Source organism: Lagenorhynchus albirostris, chromosome 20 (genome assembly GCF_949774975.1).
Source record: "Lagenorhynchus albirostris chromosome 20, mLagAlb1.1, whole genome shotgun sequence".
Taxonomy (NCBI): domain Eukaryota; kingdom Metazoa; phylum Chordata; class Mammalia; order Artiodactyla; family Delphinidae; genus Lagenorhynchus; species Lagenorhynchus albirostris.
Genome location: NC_083114.1, coordinates 47,826,978 through 47,843,838, shown reverse-complemented (window position 1 = coordinate 47,843,838; position 16,861 = coordinate 47,826,978). Strand labels below are relative to the sequence as shown.

The following is a 16,861-nucleotide window of genomic DNA, read 5'->3' as shown; positions in this document are numbered from 1 at the left end:
AGGCGGACTCCCAACCACTGCGCCACCAGGGAAGCCCCTGCCTTTTGTTTATTCGCCCCTCAGTCACCGCATGTGGTCAGCACCCTGGGCTGGTATCTGCTCCCCATCCTCCTTGAACAGCCCCACTCAGCCTCACCCCAGGTACTTCACACCCACCTGCCCTTGTGGCCAGCGGTGGCCTGTGTGGCTGGGAGCCCGGTCAGAGGCCGCTGGGGCCGCCTCAGTAGGTGGTGCGTCGAGGGCGCTGGGGACGGCAGCAGGCACCCTGGCGGGCCGCGTGCAGCCGGAGAGATGCCACGTCCCTGCTTCTCTGCAACGAAAAGCAAGCGAGAGCTCACATCTTGGGTCTGCCCCAGAGATGTCGCCCCGAAGGGGCTGCTGTCTCCCTCCTCCATCTGTCCCTTGAGCTCTATGAGGGAGCCAGGCACCTGCCCACAGTCCCCTGCCCCATCTGTCATCCTTTCTGTCCTTCCTTCCCCTCTGCCAGGGGCTTGGGCTGTGGGCAGTGCTAGCAGTCACAGGTGTCAAGTGGTAGCCCTGCATCCGCTGACCTCACCCCGTAATAAGGTGGGCCAGGCAGGGCCCCCAGGCCAGTCCCTGGGCAAAGCTGAGCCATAAGCGCCCCACTTGTTAGGTCTTAAAGGGCGAGAGCCCCACCTGTGGTCTCTGCAACCACCTACCTGAGCTGGAGGGAGGCAGGGAAAAGGATGCAAGTGGGCAGCCTGCTTGTGCCCTTCCCCCAGCCACCTCCCAGCCCTCATCACACCGCCCCCTTCTCTCCTGATATGAGCTTGGCCTGGCTGTCGCCAGTCATTCAGTTACCCTGGGTCTCCTGGAACCAGCTGTGGTGGTGACCAGGGCCTCAGTATCCCGCGCTAGTACCCCCTCACTCTCACTCAAAGCTGCCTCATGCATCCCCCCCCTCCCTACTTGAGGACTGGCGACTCTCTACACGCATGCTCTGGGGACACTGTTCAGTGATTCTGAGATGGTCAATGTGTGGGAGTTGCTCCGCTGGGGGTGGGACCCACAGCTGGTCTGGGGCTGGACCCATGCACCCCAGGGTGGACCTGAGGCCCCATGCCCACACAGCAGCGACACCAGCTGGTTAAAGCATCCAGGGGCTCTGCCAAGATTGGAGACTGATCCGCAGGGGCCCTGGGGGAGAAGGTGACCAGACCATCTTGACTGCCTAGTTTTCTGGTTCCAGACGTTTCCAACTGTGCCCAAGACACAGAGAAAAAAAACTTCCTGTCCTCAAAGTTGTGGCTGCCAAGAGTCCTAAGAGCAATTGACGACAGTTGTCATCAGTCCTCTGGCGTGGATGGGGCTGCCCCTAACCCTCTAGACGTCCCACTAAAGAAGACTCACACCCAGCATCCTGTGAAGACCCAGATGCCCGTGCTGAGCCCACTCTCATGGGCCCTTCAGCACCTCCTTGGAGGACACATACATAATCAGCCTAAATTGGGGGGTGGGGTACACGAGCCAGGCACCCTGGGCTGCTACCCCCACCCTGGCCAGACCTCAGGGCACCTGCCACCCTGTGCGGAGAACACCTTAGGACACGTGTGCAGGCCCCACGCTAGAAGAGCCTGGCAGGAGGGCAGACCCCACCGTCAGTGGCTGCCTAAGGGTCCTGCCAATGGCAGTCTGGAAGGCAGCCGCCTAGACCTGCAGGGCCCCCTCATGGTTCCCTAAAGGACACTCCCCTGTAACCCTAAACACCCTTACAGGTAATGACGCCAAGAGGTGTGCTGCTTCCAGAGCTCCCAGCAGATGGAGGCGGGGCGGGGGGCAGGGCAGGCAGCGGGAAGGGCAGGAGAGGTCCCCTCCCCCAACACAGGAGTTTCCAGGAGGGTCTTCAAGCACCACTCTCAGTGGTGATGGGGCCTGGGGGAGGGTGGGAGGTGGAGGCATGGGCCCGGAGCTTGCTCTCCTGAGCATGGAGCCTGCCACGCGCGTCAGGGGGTGAGGCTCTCTGTGTCAGGCAGACAGAGGTGGCAAGGGGGCTGGGGAGCAGGACAAGCAGGCTCTGAGCGAAAGATGACAGGGTCCCTGTCCTGCCTGTGGTCCACCTCCCGGCAGGAAAACAAGAGGTGGCTCAGGGCTTGCCTCGTCACCATTTCAGCTGGGTCCAAATGTCAGCAGGCTGGGGTGGGGAACCCGCAAAGAAGAGCTCAGGCCCTTTTGGAACCTCAGGGACCACTGGCATAGCCATGGTGGCTTAGGAGGAGCAAAAGCAAGCTAGCAGCAGGTGGGAGATCCACCTGCCCCACCTGTTCCCCATGCATGTAGGTGGGGCCGCCAAGCTTTCCCTGCAACGCACGCAAGGCCAGCATGCTCAGCCCCAGGACAAGTGGGTGTGGACCAGGAAGTGGCTGATTACCACATATCCGTGGGAGCACATCTGTGGTCCCAGTTCAAGAGGGACGGACCTTCCCACTCTGCCAGCCCTGCAAGTCACCGTGGGCAGGAGAGCCTGCTGGGGACCATGCTTTCTCACTCAGCACCATCTGGAGCTCCCAGGGGTAGGAACTTCTTAGGCTCCAACAACTCCAGAGGGAGAGGGAAGCGGAGGCCATGAGCCCAACAGATGGATGGATGATGTCCCCTTGCAGCCGCTGCCTTGATTAGAAAGGACAACACCCGGGGCATGGGGCATGCAAGGTGGTGTTCTCACTGGGATGGCGACTGCCAGGTCCAAGCCCCTGCGTCCCAGCAGGGGCCCACTAGCAGCCACTTCGAGCACCCACCACGGGCAGCAGGAACATGGCTACGTGTCAGCTACCGTGCTCTTCACTCCCCAGAAAACCCAAGGTGGGTGGAAGCACTTCCTTCCCATAAAGCTGGTTAAGGCAGGGGACTGGTATGTGCACATGGCCTGCACCGGCAACAACTCAGCCACATCCATGCCACGTCCCACAGGCTCATTCCACCTACTCCTGAGCAGCTTACAAAGTACACCAACAGGCTTCAAAAGGACAGACACGAATGCCCAGTCTCAGAAAATTAGTTTCAAATAGTTAATCTAAACAAATCAAAACTCAAACTGATGAAATAAAGACCACATGGCAGGGGCAGGGAATAAAGGTAGAAGTCGTCATGAATTTATTATTTACACGGTAGTTAAGGACACAAATACAGTGGTCATACAAAAGCGCAGTTCAGAGACTTGGCAACGGATACACAGGTTGATACAGACATTCCAACTATGTTTCCTGCAAGTCAGGATGGGGAGTTAAATAAGGGGGGGACACAACTGTCCACAACCACACTGCTGAGGACTGGGTCAGAGTCCACTTCTCAAATGCCATCTGGCAATTTCAGGTGGAAACCTGGATGCAGAATGTTGGGGCTGCGGCTGCTAACACCTTGCTGGGAAGGGGAAGCCCACCTCTGCAGAAGGCACTGGGCCACAATGAAAGCCCCCAACTCGCTCTGACCCACGCGAGCTCCCTCTGCACTCCCAGAAACACAGCCCGACCTGGCCAAGTGCCCACACCCCAAAACACTTACAGAGTAGCCAGCTCAGGAATCAGAAAGAAGTAAACAGCTGCGTTCTGTGCCATCAGCAGCAGTCAGGGCGTCCTAGGACCAGCATCCCCGTGCTGGGACTTTGGGGGCAGGAAGGGAAAACACAGACGTGGACACCTTTTAGGTGCCTATCTTCCTACGAGTGTCCCAGTTTCCAAACAGAACACACTGCAGGGGGATGATGCGAAGAAAGGTGAAAGTACCTATGAACATATATATTGCACCTCGTTTCCAGAGACGGGGGCTCCTGTCTACCGGCCACCACTACTACCTGGTGCCTCTGCTACTGCAAAGTGAGGGAGAGCGTCTCAGGAAACCACCTGGAGCTGGGCTGCCGCAGAAGGTCTTTCTGGGGAGATTCAGCCCTGCTCTGACTCTTGGCCTCTGTGGGGTCACTATGTCCCAGGGAAAGTCACAAAAGCGGGTGACCCTTCACCCTCCTGGACAATCAGGTCATCAGAGTCACCTGCTTCTTGGCACTTCAGAGTGGATTTCCTTGGGCTCGCTGGCCTTTCTGAGCAACGCTGGCACCCAAGGCAGATACCATGGCCCTTGGTTTTGAGCACATAGATATTAACACAGATTAAGGGCCAATCTGCACTGGTAATATTGACAGCCTACTTAGAAAATCTCCCAGATTCAAAAGCATTGAGGCAACCACCACCAAAATAATCACACACGACTCCACGGAGGGGCCCAAGTCTCTCAGTTTGAAATCCTCTCCCGAGGGATCAGCGACACGACGCGAAGCCACAGCTTCTGCAGTCTTCAGGCTCAGCTTCCTTCTCGCTGCGTCTGGGAAGGTCAGATCGGTGGGCTGCTCTGTGGGGAAGCACCCGCTGCGCCCATGCGTGTAGCCAGCACTTTCTAACTGCTCTGATGATTCAAGAATCCCAGCGGGTCTGCAGTGAGCAGGCATTTCAGTTTACGGTGGGGAAAGGAGCATGACAGCCAAAACCAGGTTAATGAGGTCACGAGACACACGGCACACACGGACACACACGTTACTTACACACGCGTATACACGTGATAGAATTTCTGATGAGAAAATCCCTTTTCCACAGTGACCACACAACAAACCACGAGACGCAGACCATGGAAACCCACGTGCTCTGCTCCCTGCCTCACTCCTTCTACACGAACTCCACATCAGTGCCTGCTTTAGAATTCTTTAAAGTCAGCATCTTCAAGACCGCAAAAACAGACATGAAAGAAACAATAAAGACAGATTTCTTCACACAGATTTAAGCCAATAATTTTTAGCAAAATGATACAAAACTGTCTTAACCAAGTAGAAGATCGGTAGTTACAGTAGACTCGGCAGGGACATGGGTGCGCCACCACAGAGGGGACTGAAAGGCTCTTGAATGGGAGTTTGATTCTCTCTGCAACCATCTCACTGCTTTCGTCCCAGCCCCGCTAGAACCAAGTTCATGGGGGCTCAGTGCAGCCCCTGGCGATGGCAGCGCTTGGAGTCTGTCCGGCTGGGTTTGTGTTTTGTTTCCCCCATGGGCGTCGCTGGGTGGGTGGCCTGGAGAGGTCCCGGTGTTAACATTTCGGTTCTAGACCGGGGGCGTGTCACTAGTAACAGAGTAGATCAGCCATGCATTGTCTGCCCTCAGCAAAAAGGAGAGTTCTCATCGGTGCACGACAGACTGCAGACCACTGGACGCCACCCGACCGGGAATCTGTCGGAGCCAAAGCACAGGAGAAGGTCAGCGTGAGGCCAGAGGAACGGAGCCGGTTGGCCTTGGGCAGAAAACACCAGTGACAGTGCCCTGGTGGGGAGGGGGCAAATGCCGCCTAGCCCCTCTGGACACGCGCACCCCCAGCTGCTCTGGAAGGTCCTTCGAGTCCAGGATACGTGCAGCAGAAAGAGTGACAGGAAGACGGGGAAGGAAGAGCCATGCAGGCAAGGAGGCTGTGGGGCCGCGAGCTCATGATCAGTCAGACCAGAGTCCAAGCGGGCAAGAGATGCTTGCTCCCAGCCCCCCTTCCTGGAAAGTAGCCTGGTGTTCCAAAAACAGGGACCAGGCCCCAAGCGGGCACTGGGACTCCACGTGGGGCAAGACGTGAAAAGCATTTCCCATCAAGATGTCCCCAAGAGTGCAGTCACATTACAACTGCAGCTGGTCTCCCACCACAGCACCGAGTGGACAGAAGCTGCAAGCCCTCAGCCGGGAGGAGCCACAAGAGTTGCCACCAAGAGGGGAGCCTGGCTTGGATGCCCAGCCATGCACCAATGGCAGGGAGCGGGTGGCTGTGGCTGATGGGTGAATACAGACGAGAGCGTGGTGGACAAGATGCTAGGCAGAGACCGAGTTCAAAAAGAAAAACAAACGAGGAGGACAGAAATCAGTGCTAAAGGAAGAGAGATGACAAAGCCGGGACAGCAGGGACCATCAGGAGTGTCTCACGCAGCAAGAGTGCAAGAGCCCCTGCCAAGCGCGGCCCCCACAGCCAGCATGACACGACACACGTCCAGCGACCGACCTGGAACCACGCGGCCCCGAACCTTCTGAGGCCCCTGGGGCCACTGGAGCCGAGACTGGGCTCCTGCTCCCCACGCCGGCTCCCAACTGGAGACCACAGCAAAGGCCAAAGGCCAACAGACAGGATTCTGGGGTCACCCCAGACTGGACAGCCCACCACAGCTGCTCTAGAATCCACGTGAGGAGAGGACCTGGGCCAGGGGCCTTGCTCTACCTGGGGCACCTGGCATGCAAGCCCGACCCCCTGCGTGCTCCCTCAGGTCGGCGAGCGGGCGGCAGCTCCCACCCCGCCCGGCGCCTGCTGAGGAGCCCCGCCGTGAGCACACTCACCCAGTGCTGCCTTCCGACGGGGAGACGTGCAGCTACTTGCCGTGATGTTCGAAAGGAATGCTATTCTGAGGTGGGGGGAAAAGACAGCTGTTGGTAAGGGTTACGCTGGCCGGACCAGCACGTGAGGCCCTCCTGTTTCCGCAAGCACTGCCTCGCCTTGCCTCAACCAGGTCCATGACCACTGGCCAGGGCCACTCGAGGGGACCCAGGGACACAGGAGCTCAGTCTCGCCTCTCGAGAGTGGCCCCTGGACATGCAGCCGCTGCTGCTCCTTGAGGATAGATCTGTCAATGGGGCCAACAAGGGAGACCCTTCCCAACTCTCACGTAGTAAGAAAACTGGATGCCCAGACGGCAGCCCCTCCATCAGCTCTCGGGACCAGCAGCTCCCCAAGGCCTGTGCTTGGCAGGTGGAGAGGACACCACCTCCCTGTGACTAAAGGACTGGACACATTTCCTCACTGACACAAGGAAGAGGACACGGTTGTGGACCTTACTTGGGGCGCAGGAATTAAAACGAGTAAGCCTGAAGGAAAAATGGCACCACGGACCAGCATCACGTTCTACCAATAGCACTGGATGGAGGAGACCCTCCTCACAAAGAGAAACATGACAAACAGGTTCATCCACCAGGAGCCCTTCAGTCTTCACATTATTCCAGCTGGAGAGGCCAGATTCGCAGGCCGGGGTCAGGGATGTGGGGACTGTGGTCCCTGGAGAAGCACGTGGGGGCGAGGAGGAACGGCCAGGACAAGCAACACACATGTCACGCCCTCCCACCTCCAGCTGGACAGGGTCGGCAGGGCCCTCCCCCAAGCAGGCGGGCGGCTCTGGGTACTTCTGAGCTGAGGATGAGCTACTCCTTTGCACTCGGTGCATTGGCACAGGACGCAACCTCTCCTCTTCGAGCGGCAAAGAGGAAGTGGGTAGGAAGCAGCCCCCGCCGGGCCACAGGAAGGCCAGGGTCTGTGCACACGTGGTGCCGCCCCCTGGACTGGTGTGTCACTGCCCCTACCTGCATCGTATCTTTGCGGGGGAGGGCGATGAATGGAGGCCACAGAGTTGTAAAAGCTGGAGCAACTCTGACCACGCCCTTGGTGGACAAGAGCCTTTCAGAGTCTCTTAGGAAGAGCGCCTGGAGGATGACCAGAAAAACCCAAAGGACCGAGCTGTCCCCAGGATGGAGGCCACCGGGGACACGCCCTCAGGGGCTTTGTCCTCAACATGAAGATCCTAAGGAAACCCCCAGGGTGACTAGAGTGCTTCTTTTGGGAGAGGATACCCCCAAATCGAATCTCTTCAGAGACTCCCCGCAGTGCTCAGGCCCACATGACACTTCTTCGTATGGAAAGCAGAGAGAGAACCAGAGAACAAAGACACGTGATTGTGAGGACAGACCCTGGAGCTGCGTGTGGTCAACGCTCATGGGTCGGTGGCCTGCGGGGTGGACACAAGCCGGAGAAGAGGTTAGACTAGGACCCATAACTACCCGGCACCCTCAGAACCCTCTACCTCTGCCGTTTCCCTCAACGATCCTCAGAGCAAAAGACATTTTCTTGTGTTAAAAAAAAAAAGTTAAGCCTGTCCCTTCCTTGGTCCTTGATGGCTGAGGTGTTCCAGGGCCCTCAGCCAGGCCCACTTGGCCAGGGGCAGCAAAACACCTCCCAGGACCTGCTCCCAGCTGCTGGCTCATGCGTTCCAGGGCTCATGGAAGAAACACGTTAAGCCCTTTCCGTGTCTTGTGGTCACAGAGGAGGGGTGTGGGGCCGGGAGCCCTAAGAGGCCCAATCTCATCACTCTGGCCAGACCCGCTGAGCCCCACAGTTCAAACGACCTGCATCTTCAGCCTTTTTGAGAGAAAATTACCATATAAGAACCCATTTCTAGTAGAATTACTAGTAAATTAGAAGTGTTTGCTAAAAATACTATTTCACTTGATTAAAGAAAACTGGTCAGGAGCACTTCCTCTGCCTGGGCACACCTTGCTCCTCTGCCAGGAGACCAGCTGGACACCACAGGACCGAGGTTCTGGGCAATTCTCACAGACCCTGTGCCCTCCTGATCAACGTGCTCAATCCACCACATTCAGCAACAAGCTACACCTACTGCCCAGCAAGCACAGGGGGAGGGCAGGGCGCTAAATGTAAACCTGAGGCATCGTGGTGAAGCAGACGGATGCTGCCCCAGTACCTGGCCAGGACCTGGGCTTCGGCCATTCCTGAACTCACCACCTGCCCACCCAGCAGACGCCACCGGGTAGTCCCGGCCCCCACAGGACCCCTGCCCACCCCCACTGCCCATGGGAGGAGACCCTGAAAGCTAGTTGAGGAAAAACGTCCGCAAGCAGGTAAAGAGCTGCTCTGCTGAGGGAGGCGCGTCAGTGAGACAGAAAAACAGCAAGGAAAGCCAGACGGGGAAGACGACGTGGGTGGAGGAGGCCCCGGGGCCAGGCCCTGCACCTCTGAGCACACTCGCCTTGCCAGAGAGAAGACAAACGTCAGAAGGGGCATCAGAAGACAGGAATGCACAGCACGTCGCCAAGTGCTGGGCATGACACTGCAGAGTGACCGCCGGCAATATGCCACGCCCCACCCCCCCGGGTTCTCTGCTGGGGGAGCACCTGACCAACGAGAACGAGGACAGAGTCCCAAAGGCTGGAGGTGCCCACGACAAACGGCGTGAGCAGGCTGGCGTTTCCAGTCTACCCAGGGAAGACGGCCAAGCCTCCAAAGCTGGCTGGGGGCTGGGGGCCACACGGAGGGCAGCTGGAGAGAAAAGGTCCCGTGGCACATCCCAGCACAATTGCGGGGGGGGGGCTGGGTGTAGAGCCCTTACCCCACAAAGCTTGTCACAGAGGCTCTCAACCAACGGGCCAAACTGCGAGGGGCACAACATTCCCCCAATGGTTAAAACACCCAAAAATGGGGAGAAAGGGAAGGCAGGAAAGAAGGAAAGCCTTCGAAACTATCATCCCACTCTGCCTGGAGCCCGTAAGACCAGACCAAACATGGAGAAGCCAGAGGCCTGCAGCGCCCAGCCTGGGTGAGATCAGGCGCCGGCCCGCGGGGCGCGTACCTGTGAGGTGGACATGCGGGAGGTATCTTGCCGGCCCGTGAGGTCGGACGAGGAGATGTTGACTGGGGCACCGCGGTGCAGCCGCATACTCACTTTCCGCTCTCTTTCCATGCCGGACACGGGCCTAGGAGAGGTGTTCGCTGGAGGAGAGGGAGACAGGGGCGAGTGTGAGGCCTCGGAATGCAGCCCCACGCTCCAGCACGGGGTCTCTCCTCGGGAACCACGTCTAACAAGGACCCTCGGCTGCCTCGGTGTCGGGCACAGGACAGGCTATTGTACCCTAAGACTGGGCCGGCACCACAAGCTCTGCTGTTGCCCCGGGAGCGAAGCACCAGGTGTCCAGTGGGAGGGCAGCCGGGGCCTCTGCCTACAACGCTTGTCTCGACAGGCAAGGAAGAGGCTGGAGAGGTTTGTGGTGGAGGATGTCGTGCCATGAGAAGAACAAGAGGCAAAGCAACAGAGCTCACAGGGAACACAATCCTTCAAGAGGCCAACGTCTGGGAAACACATTCCCGAAGGCACTGTCCCAGGGCGTTCCCTGGCCTAACTTCGGAAATAAGAACTGGTCAGAGTAAGGATGCACATGTCTTCACCCATCAGGCACTCCTGCCTAGACCCCACGAGGTCACACACTGGAGTGTCCAGAGCAAGTGACACTCAAAACAGAACCCCCACTGCCTGCAGAGCAGGGGCCGGGGTGCAAGCTGCAGCCCCGGGACCACTCACCAGTGTGTGAGGTAGGGGTGAGGGGGGTGGGAGGAGCCACCTCCTGTGTCCCCCTCAGCCGGCCCGAGGCCGTGGAAGGGAGGCCGCGTGTGGCTGGATTTCTGGAGTGTCTCAACCGCTCCTCTCGGTCCCGGCGTTCCCGCTCAGCATCGTCAGCCGCCCGGCTGGCTCCCTACAGAGGAAAGAGGGCGAGACCAGAACTGAACTGGGTTTGGTGAAAAACCACCTGAGGCACTTGGCTGCCACTCGAGAAAACACAGGGGCGTGTGGGACAGTCTGCCCGCAAAGCCGTCCACAGCCTCGCAGCAAGCCAGGCGCTCTTCCCTCTGGGTCCACGCATGGCCTGTCCCACAACCGTGGGAGAGCAGAACCAGGCTTCTCAGTCTCCTCTTCCCAGCACAGCAGAGGAAACCCCCACCCCATCGCCTCAGCACCCCCTCAGAACCCAGACACCAACGGCACCTCGCGGCCCTCTTCTCTGTGACCATTCACACGGGGATGGGAACCAGCCCAGGTCAGAGGTGGCCCAATGCGGCGACAGTTGGGGGAGTCTGCAAGGCAGGTGGGAGGGACAGCATTTGGTTGGGTGAGGGGTCCAACTGGAGCCCAGACGCCCGGGCCAGGCCCATGTCCTGTTGGTACACTTGAAATAAGGAGGCCAGCAGCCAGGCTCATCCCGGGGGGGCCATGCGGTGGGTACCGCCTAAGCTAAGCTAGTTACTCCCAGAACAAACAGCTAGTTACACTTTCAGTGATTATCACACCAGAAACACGGGGACATTTGATTTTAAGTGGTAACGCTAAGATACCTGCCCTAGTAGAGGTCACATCCTAATTACCAGCGCTGTAAGGCAAGAGTCTGAAAACTGCAGCCCACAGGCCAAATGCAGCCACACCTGATCCTGCAAATACGGTTTTCTTGGCACAGTCACACCCACTCACTGCCGCACTGCTTGGGCAGCTCTCCAGTTACAACACAGAGTTGAGTGTTCGCACCGCTGTGCTGACGGCAAAGTTAAAATTATTGACTGTCTGGTCCTTTACAGAAGAGATTTGCTGAGCCCCTCGGAGGGATGACAATGTTAGAACAAAGAACTTATTAAAGTGGCTCTGGCAGGAGGCCCACCCTGATGTCCAGACTCCAGGTAACCTGCGGCACCACTCCCAAAGGCTGTCCTTCGAAGGCCATCCTAACAGAGGGGCCTGGCACCAGGATGGCATGGGCGAGGTCCAGGGCAGGCTGGCTCTGCGGGCTGGCCCCCGCTCTGGGAGGCTGCAGCCCCCCACCCCTACCTGGTCCCTGTGTGAACACCCCTGCACCTGTTAAGGCCATGGGACAAGGCTTCCTGTTTTGCACCCTCTGAAGAGGAGGCTCTGCTCCTCCATCAGATTTTGTCACCCTAGAAACCAGCCCATTTTTGTTTTAAGCTCATAGAACACATTTTTAATGAAAGAGAAAGTGGAAATCAAAAAAAAACTGGAATTCTGGCCGTAGTGTTGGAGATTAAACAAACTCACACAACAGATTCAGGGACAGGCGGCCTGTTTTAGAGAGGAAAACGAATTAAAGTTCAAGCCCCTCCACCCCCAGCCCCTGCAGTGTGCGTGCACACAACACAGGCTCACACTTAATGAATGAACTGGGTGACAAAGGAAATCAACTGTAAGTCTAGCTCATCACAAGGCCAAACGCAGACCTAACACACAGCGCCTCCCAGGCCACCCACCCCCTCGGAGGCCGGGCCTCGGCACAGCCTGGTAGGGGGAGGAGGAGGGAAGTCTTCACCCAACCCGGCGACAGCCACACTCCGTTGACAAGGAACTCACAAGCCAGAGCAGCCACAATGTCCTTAGGATGGATGATGATGATGATAAAATGACCTCAGCGTCCTAAGTAAGAACCTTGGTCTGGGCAGACCTGCACTGTGGACATACCTCAGGCCCAGGAACCCCACAGCCCCGTTGCAGCCTTGAGGTGCCTTCTTCACTTGCCAACAGGCATCTGGCTTCTCAGAACCCCGTGTGCTCCCCGTGTGGCAGCCATGCCTCCTGAAGCCCCACCCCGTGTAGCTCCCAGGAAGGGATGGCAGCAGCTAGTGGCCTTCTGCTGACCGGCATGCCCCTTCCACGCTGAGCAGTCAGTGAGCTGGGGGCGCACTTACGAATTTGAGCATGTTCCAGTCGAACACGTAGTCATAGGAGAAACCCTGGCGATGGAACAGGTTCCTGAAGAGCTGTCTCAGGTATGAGTAGTCAGGCTTATCGTCAAAACGCAAGGAACGGCAAAAATTCAGGTACGTGGCGAATTCAGCTGTAAAACACCATGAAACTCAGAGGTAACCGGCAGTACCCCTGACTGGCAGCCAGCATGGCGTCTGTCCACAAAACCCTTGACCACTCCCAGCCACCCAAACAGAGGGTGTGAAAGCTGGAACCTGAAACACCGAGCATGCTTTGAGGAAAGAGGCTGAGAAAACTGAGCACACAGAGCATAAAAGAGTTTCATCTGAGGCATTTATCACAGGGGCAGTCCCACAAAAACAAAAGGAAAACTCCCTGAGTTTTACGGCTCAGGAAGGTAGAGGAGCGCCAGGGACAGAAGGCTGAGGCCAGTTAAAGGGCAGGCCACCTGCTCACTCTTCACCTCCCCAACCATGCAGGACATCAGTGGGGCCTTAGCAGCCAGCCTCTGGGGGGCTTCCCTGGTCCCTTTCCCAGAGCCTGACAGGCCCCCATCCTCCCACAGAAACACAGGGTTGGCTTGCTGTCCACCTGAGGACACTCACAAGGGTAGCCTTTACACAACACCTCAATGGGAGTGGACATCTTCTTCTCACTGATCCTCTCATACTTCTGCCTCTTGGTAGCAGCCTTCAGGCCCTGCCAGGGCAGCGAGCCCAGGTTGAAGTACATGAGCACGTAGCCCAGAGACTCCAGGTCGTCCCTTCGAGATTGTTCTGGGGAGAGAGGACAGTGGGTCAAAGCGGCAAACACCCCGCTTCCTGGGGATGAACTCAGAGCCACAGGGAAGGACACCTGGATTCCTTGTTTCAGCACAAGTGCCCCTGCTATGCTGTTCAGAGACGCACCGCCACCTGTGAGGAGGCCCCAACACGTGCCTGTCTCCCCACATCCCACAAGGTAAGGTCTCCAGGCCCGGACACCAGCCTCTGCTACAAAGGTTTGACGCCAGCCTCCACACCCAACATGCTAACCACCCTCAGGGCCCCCAGGAGGCTGTAGGACAGCCGGGCCTGTGGCCGGGGCAGGAGGGCTCACCGATGCCGAGGTGCGTGTTGATGGAGGCATACCGCGCCGTCCCGGTGAGGTTCTTGTTCTCGCGGTAGGGGATGTGCTGGTGGGTGCGGGCGTCCCTGTACTTCTTGGCCAGCCCGAAGTCGATGATGTAGACCAGGTTGCCCTTCTTGCCTAGCCCCATGAGGAAGTTGTCCGGCTTCACGTCTCGGTGAATGAAGTTCTTCGAGTGAATGTACTCAATACGACTAATCTGCAGGTGGAGAAGCAAGGGTGAGAGGTTGAACCCCAGGCAGTAGCCTGGCGGAGGGAACCCGGGTAACTCAGGCCCACACGCAGATGCACCCTGCCCGCCAAGGGTCACTATCTTTCACAGAGTTAACGAGCTTCCATGTTCTCCCTGTGCACTAACAGCACAGCCCTGAAGGCCTCATCAGACTGATGAATCAAACCGAGCTTGTGCTGAGCACGCAGGCTGCCCTTCACTTGAGAAAAATGAAGTCTTACCATTTGGTCAGCAAGGAGCAGGACGGTTTTGAGACTGAACTTCCTAGAGCAAAAGTTGAAGAGGTCTTCCAGGCTGGGTCCTAACAGTTCCATCACCATGACGTTGTAGTCCCCCTCAGCCCCACACCACCGGATGGTGGGGATGCCCACTGCAAGAGAGCCCATGTCAGTCTGCCTCCCACGCACCTGCACTGAGGGCACCTGTGCCCACGACGCCAGCAGAGGACTGGGCAGGAGCAGTCAGAGGGTGGGAGGCCAACTTCACGGAAGGGGTGGGACAAGGGGCTCAGGAGGAGGAGCTGCGCTCCCTCCCATGCCCCCAGTCTTCCCGTAACTGACATCCTGCACCAGTGCGATGCTTAATTAGTGCTGATACACCGTCATTAACTAAGGTCCACACTATTCAGGTTTCCTCAGTTTTAACCTCATGCCTCCTGCTACTCCAGGACCTGTCTTGGACCCCACATGACATTTACTCACCACATCTCCTCCGGCTGCTCTTGGCCGGGAGGGTCTCTCAGACTTTCCTGGTTTGAATGACCCCAATGGTTTGGAGGAGGGCTGGGCAGGGATGTGCAGACTGTCCCTCTGCTGGTTTGCCTGATTTTTTCTCGTTATTACTCTGGGCTTGGGGGAGGGAGACCACAGAGGGAAAGTGCCCTTCCCACCACATCCTGTCAGGGTCTGTGCTCTCAACACGACTCCTCACCGTGGCTGTGCCCTTGGTCACCTGGCTGAGGTGTGCCTGTCAGGTGTCTCTGCTGGGGAGTTCCTCTCTCTCCCCTTTCCATCCTGTTCTCTCTGCGGGGACGTCACCACGTGCAGCCCACACTTAAGGGGGGGTTTGGTCTCCCTCCCGGAGGGCACAGCCATTTATATATATGACTTGGAATGCTTCCACACAGATTTGTCTCTTCTCCCCGTTTACTTATTCGGTATTTTTTCCTATCAGTACGGACCCATGAGTGTCTATTTTATACTCTGGTCTGTACTCCAACACTATGTCACTCATTCTGTTGCTCCAAGCATCCCAGCCTTTGTTGCTCCTCCGTGGCTCCTGTAGCCCTTTAACACCCCATCACTGCAGGCTCTGTTTGTTTTGAGCACTGCCTTCCTTTCTGGCACTATAAGATCCTAAACAGGGCTTCCCTGGTGGCGCAGTGGTTGAGGGTCCGCCTGCCGATGCAGGGGACACGGGTTCGTGTCCCGGTCCGGGAGGATCCCGCGTGCCGCGGAGCGGCTGGGCCCGTGAGCCATGGCCGCTGAGCCTGCGCGTCCGGAGCCTGTGCTCCGCAGTGGGAGAGGCCACAGCAGTGAGAGGCCCGCGTACCGCAAAAACAAACAAACAAACAAAAAAACCAAAAAAAAAAAAAAGATCCTAAACAGTTTTAGTTTTGATATCAACGGGGCAAGTTTTCATTTTAAAATACATTTGCACATCACGTGAGAACAAATTTAACAAATCAATAGGTTATAAGGCATAATGTAACAAAAGCCTGTGGCCCACCACACAGACCAGGGACATTCCCAGTAATTGCATCTACTTTTACTCCCCTTTCCTCCCACACCTGCACCCCCCAGACAACAAATACACAGGACTGTACCCCTTCCTTGTTTTTAGTAAAGTGAGAGTGTGAGCTATGAAATACTCCACTTGGAGAGGACAGCACACTTCATCTATTCTTCCCTCATCTGCACTGTTTAGGGTTGCTTTCCCCATTATAAACAGTGCTGCTAAATACATTCTTATGTATGTCCGCTGGTGAAAATTCTCACATGTGAAATTCTTGTTCTTAGCTAGTTTCTCCAGGTATAGACCTAGAAACACAGGGTACAAATTATCTGACTATACAAGATAATGTCAAACTGCTTTCCAAAATAAATAACCCACTTTACAACCCCACCACAAATGAATGAGTTCCCGCTGGATGCAAGGTCTCGTCAGAGCTCTTAATTTCTATCAGTCAAGTGGTAGATGTAAAATGGTGTCTCACTGAACTCTCAATTTGGATCTTTTTTCATTATTTATTGGCATTACATGTTTCCTCTTCTCTAAAATGTCTATGCATATCTTTGTCATTTTTTTTCTATCAGGGTGTTTTTTCCCTATTTATAGCAGTTCTTTTATAAATTCTGGCTATTAAACTATTATCTTTTTTATGTGAGGAAAATACCTTTTCTCAGTTAATGGCATGTTTTTTATTTTCTTTTGGAGTCTTTTGATGAGAAGAGATACTAAGTTTTTTTTTTTTTTTTTTTTTTTTTTTTGTGGTACGCGGGCCTCTCACTGCTGTGGCCTCTCCCGTTGCGGAGCACAGGCTCCGGACGCGCAGGCTCAGCAGCCATGGCTCACGGGCCCAGCCGCTCCGCGGCATGTGGGATCTTCCCGGACCGGGGCACGAACCCATGTCCCTTACATCGGCAGGCGGACTCTCAACCACTGCGCCACCAGGGAAGCCCCGAGATACTAAATTTTAACAAACATGAATGTATCAATCTTTTCTTTTAAGAGTAATGTGTTTGGTATCTTACATAAGACACCCTTCCCAAACTCAGTCAGAAAGAGATGCTTATTATATTAAGAGTACTTCTACTTCCAGCCAAGATGGAGTAATGGGGACCCAATTTACCCTCACATCCACAATAACCAAGAAGAGAAAAGAGAACAAAGAACATACAGAAAGACATAGGTTTTCTAAGACGCTGAACATGAGGCAATGAATGACACTGACACCTGAGACACGATGAGCCCAGACTGCCCAAGTCCTGCCTGAGAGTGTGAGCAGAGAAGCAAAAACTGAGCAGATGAAAGTAGCATCGTCTCATAACTAAGCTTAGGAAGAATTTGAGGATCATTAAAATACCCAGCACACAAGAGGGTAATTCAGTGTCTGGCATCCAAAGATTACCAGATATGCCAGGAAGCAGAAAACGTGATCC

General features: G+C 56.2%; 1 protein-coding gene across 11 annotated transcripts in view; it reads right to left on the bottom strand.

The window, feature by feature from the left end:
* The window catches only part of CSNK1D (casein kinase 1 delta), a 38,871-nt gene that overhangs the window by 971 nt on the left and 21,039 nt on the right, over positions 1-16,861 (bottom strand). For 3 of the 11 annotated variants that reach the window (XM_060134529.1, XM_060134532.1, XM_060134540.1), the window contains 7 exons: positions 13,922-14,070; positions 13,439-13,667; positions 12,946-13,116; positions 12,322-12,470; positions 10,160-10,331; positions 9,434-9,573; positions 157-310 (listed from right to left, as the gene is read on the bottom strand). In XM_060134529.1, coding sequence (XP_059990512.1) covers positions 221-310; positions 9,434-9,573; positions 10,160-10,331; positions 12,322-12,470; positions 12,946-13,116; positions 13,439-13,667; positions 13,922-14,070 — 1,100 coding nt within the window. In that variant the 3' untranslated portion in view covers positions 157-220. Of the gene's footprint in view, positions 1-156; positions 311-3,088; positions 5,226-6,359; positions 6,425-9,433; positions 9,574-10,159; positions 10,332-12,321; positions 12,471-12,945; positions 13,117-13,438; positions 13,668-13,921; positions 14,071-16,861 lie in introns of those variants that run through there. The other 8 variants (XM_060134533.1, XM_060134539.1, XM_060134530.1 and 5 more) reach the window with 6 other exon arrangements.